We start from the raw sequence: 1,063 nt of genomic DNA, 5'->3' as shown, positions 1-1,063 counted from the left end.
GTGTGTGTGTGTGTGTGTGTGTATAGATTTTACACATTACCAGACATCTAAGATATATTTACCATAACAATGTAATAAATAAATGTATTTTACTTGTACATCATCAATTTAGCCCTTCTGGCTCATCTGTATAATTCTGCTCCATTAACACATTGATTTAATTGTGATTGATTCGTATAGTATGTTATATTACATGATTTATAGACTTCATTGACTTCATAATGACTATGCAGTTTTATGAACCTATTTTTTATTATAAGTTAAAATAATCTAGTGATGCTATGAAACAGTCAGTGTGTGCCAAAGTGATGAATTTATCTTTATTTTAAAAGTCTTAAGTCCCCCTGAAAATGAGAACACCATCGTTGTTCGATGCTGTAGCGCACAGATTGTTTACTTTGAGACCGGTCTAACTAGGGAGTACCAATATGGCGGCCGTTGGCTTCACTTCATCCTCATACTACCAACGGGCAATCAGCAATCCAGTGAATAAATACTGTAGAGATCGCTGATGCCGACAGCATTTAGCACCCGGGTGGCTAACAAGTAAAGCTAGCTGTAGGAAACCCTGAGGCTCTATCGATCAAAGGTCATTTAAAGTCTCCTTTTCCTCCAAAGACTCAGTATTTACCCTCTCTCTCCTTCTGGAGCCACAGTCTGTTCAGCCTCCCCTGCTGTTTCTCCTCGTTTCTGGCCATTGAAGCAGCTGGCTATGTTGACATGCAGCTCATCCGAAACACGCTCACGTCACACGCATTGAGTGTCACGTGACGTATGCGACGTTTGCTTCTTAAAGGGACCGTGTCTGTTGATTGAACAGAGATTGAACAGCTAATATTATAAATATACCTTATGGGGAAGGAGAAGCTACGGCAATAATTAAAAAAGAAATAAAGAAAAAAAATGACAGGATAGATGGAACATGGATAAACGTGGAAGAAATTATATATAGTGTGCAGAAATCTACTAATGCCAACCAGGTGCGGATTTAGGAAATTCGGGGCCCTAGGCAAGACAGGCAGGGGGCCCTCTGAATTGAGAAGACAGCACATAAAACAGACCC

The 1,063-nt window shown here is 39.9% G+C and overlaps 1 protein-coding gene across 1 annotated transcript in view; it reads right to left on the bottom strand.

The window, feature by feature from the left end:
• LOC107095889 overlaps positions 1–698 on the bottom strand; it is an 11,898-nt gene extending 11,200 nt beyond the window's left edge. The window contains exon 1 of the mRNA XM_015392256.1: positions 632–698. Coding sequence (XP_015247742.1) covers positions 632–698 — 67 coding nt within the window. The remainder of the gene's footprint in view (positions 1–631) is intronic.
• Positions 699–1,063: the final 365 nt, after the last annotated feature.

Source organism: Cyprinodon variegatus, unplaced genomic scaffold (genome assembly GCF_000732505.1).
Source record: "Cyprinodon variegatus isolate N-32 unplaced genomic scaffold, C_variegatus-1.0 Scaffold582, whole genome shotgun sequence".
Taxonomy (NCBI): domain Eukaryota; kingdom Metazoa; phylum Chordata; class Actinopteri; order Cyprinodontiformes; family Cyprinodontidae; genus Cyprinodon; species Cyprinodon variegatus.
This window is presented reverse-complemented; position numbering and strand designations above follow the sequence as displayed.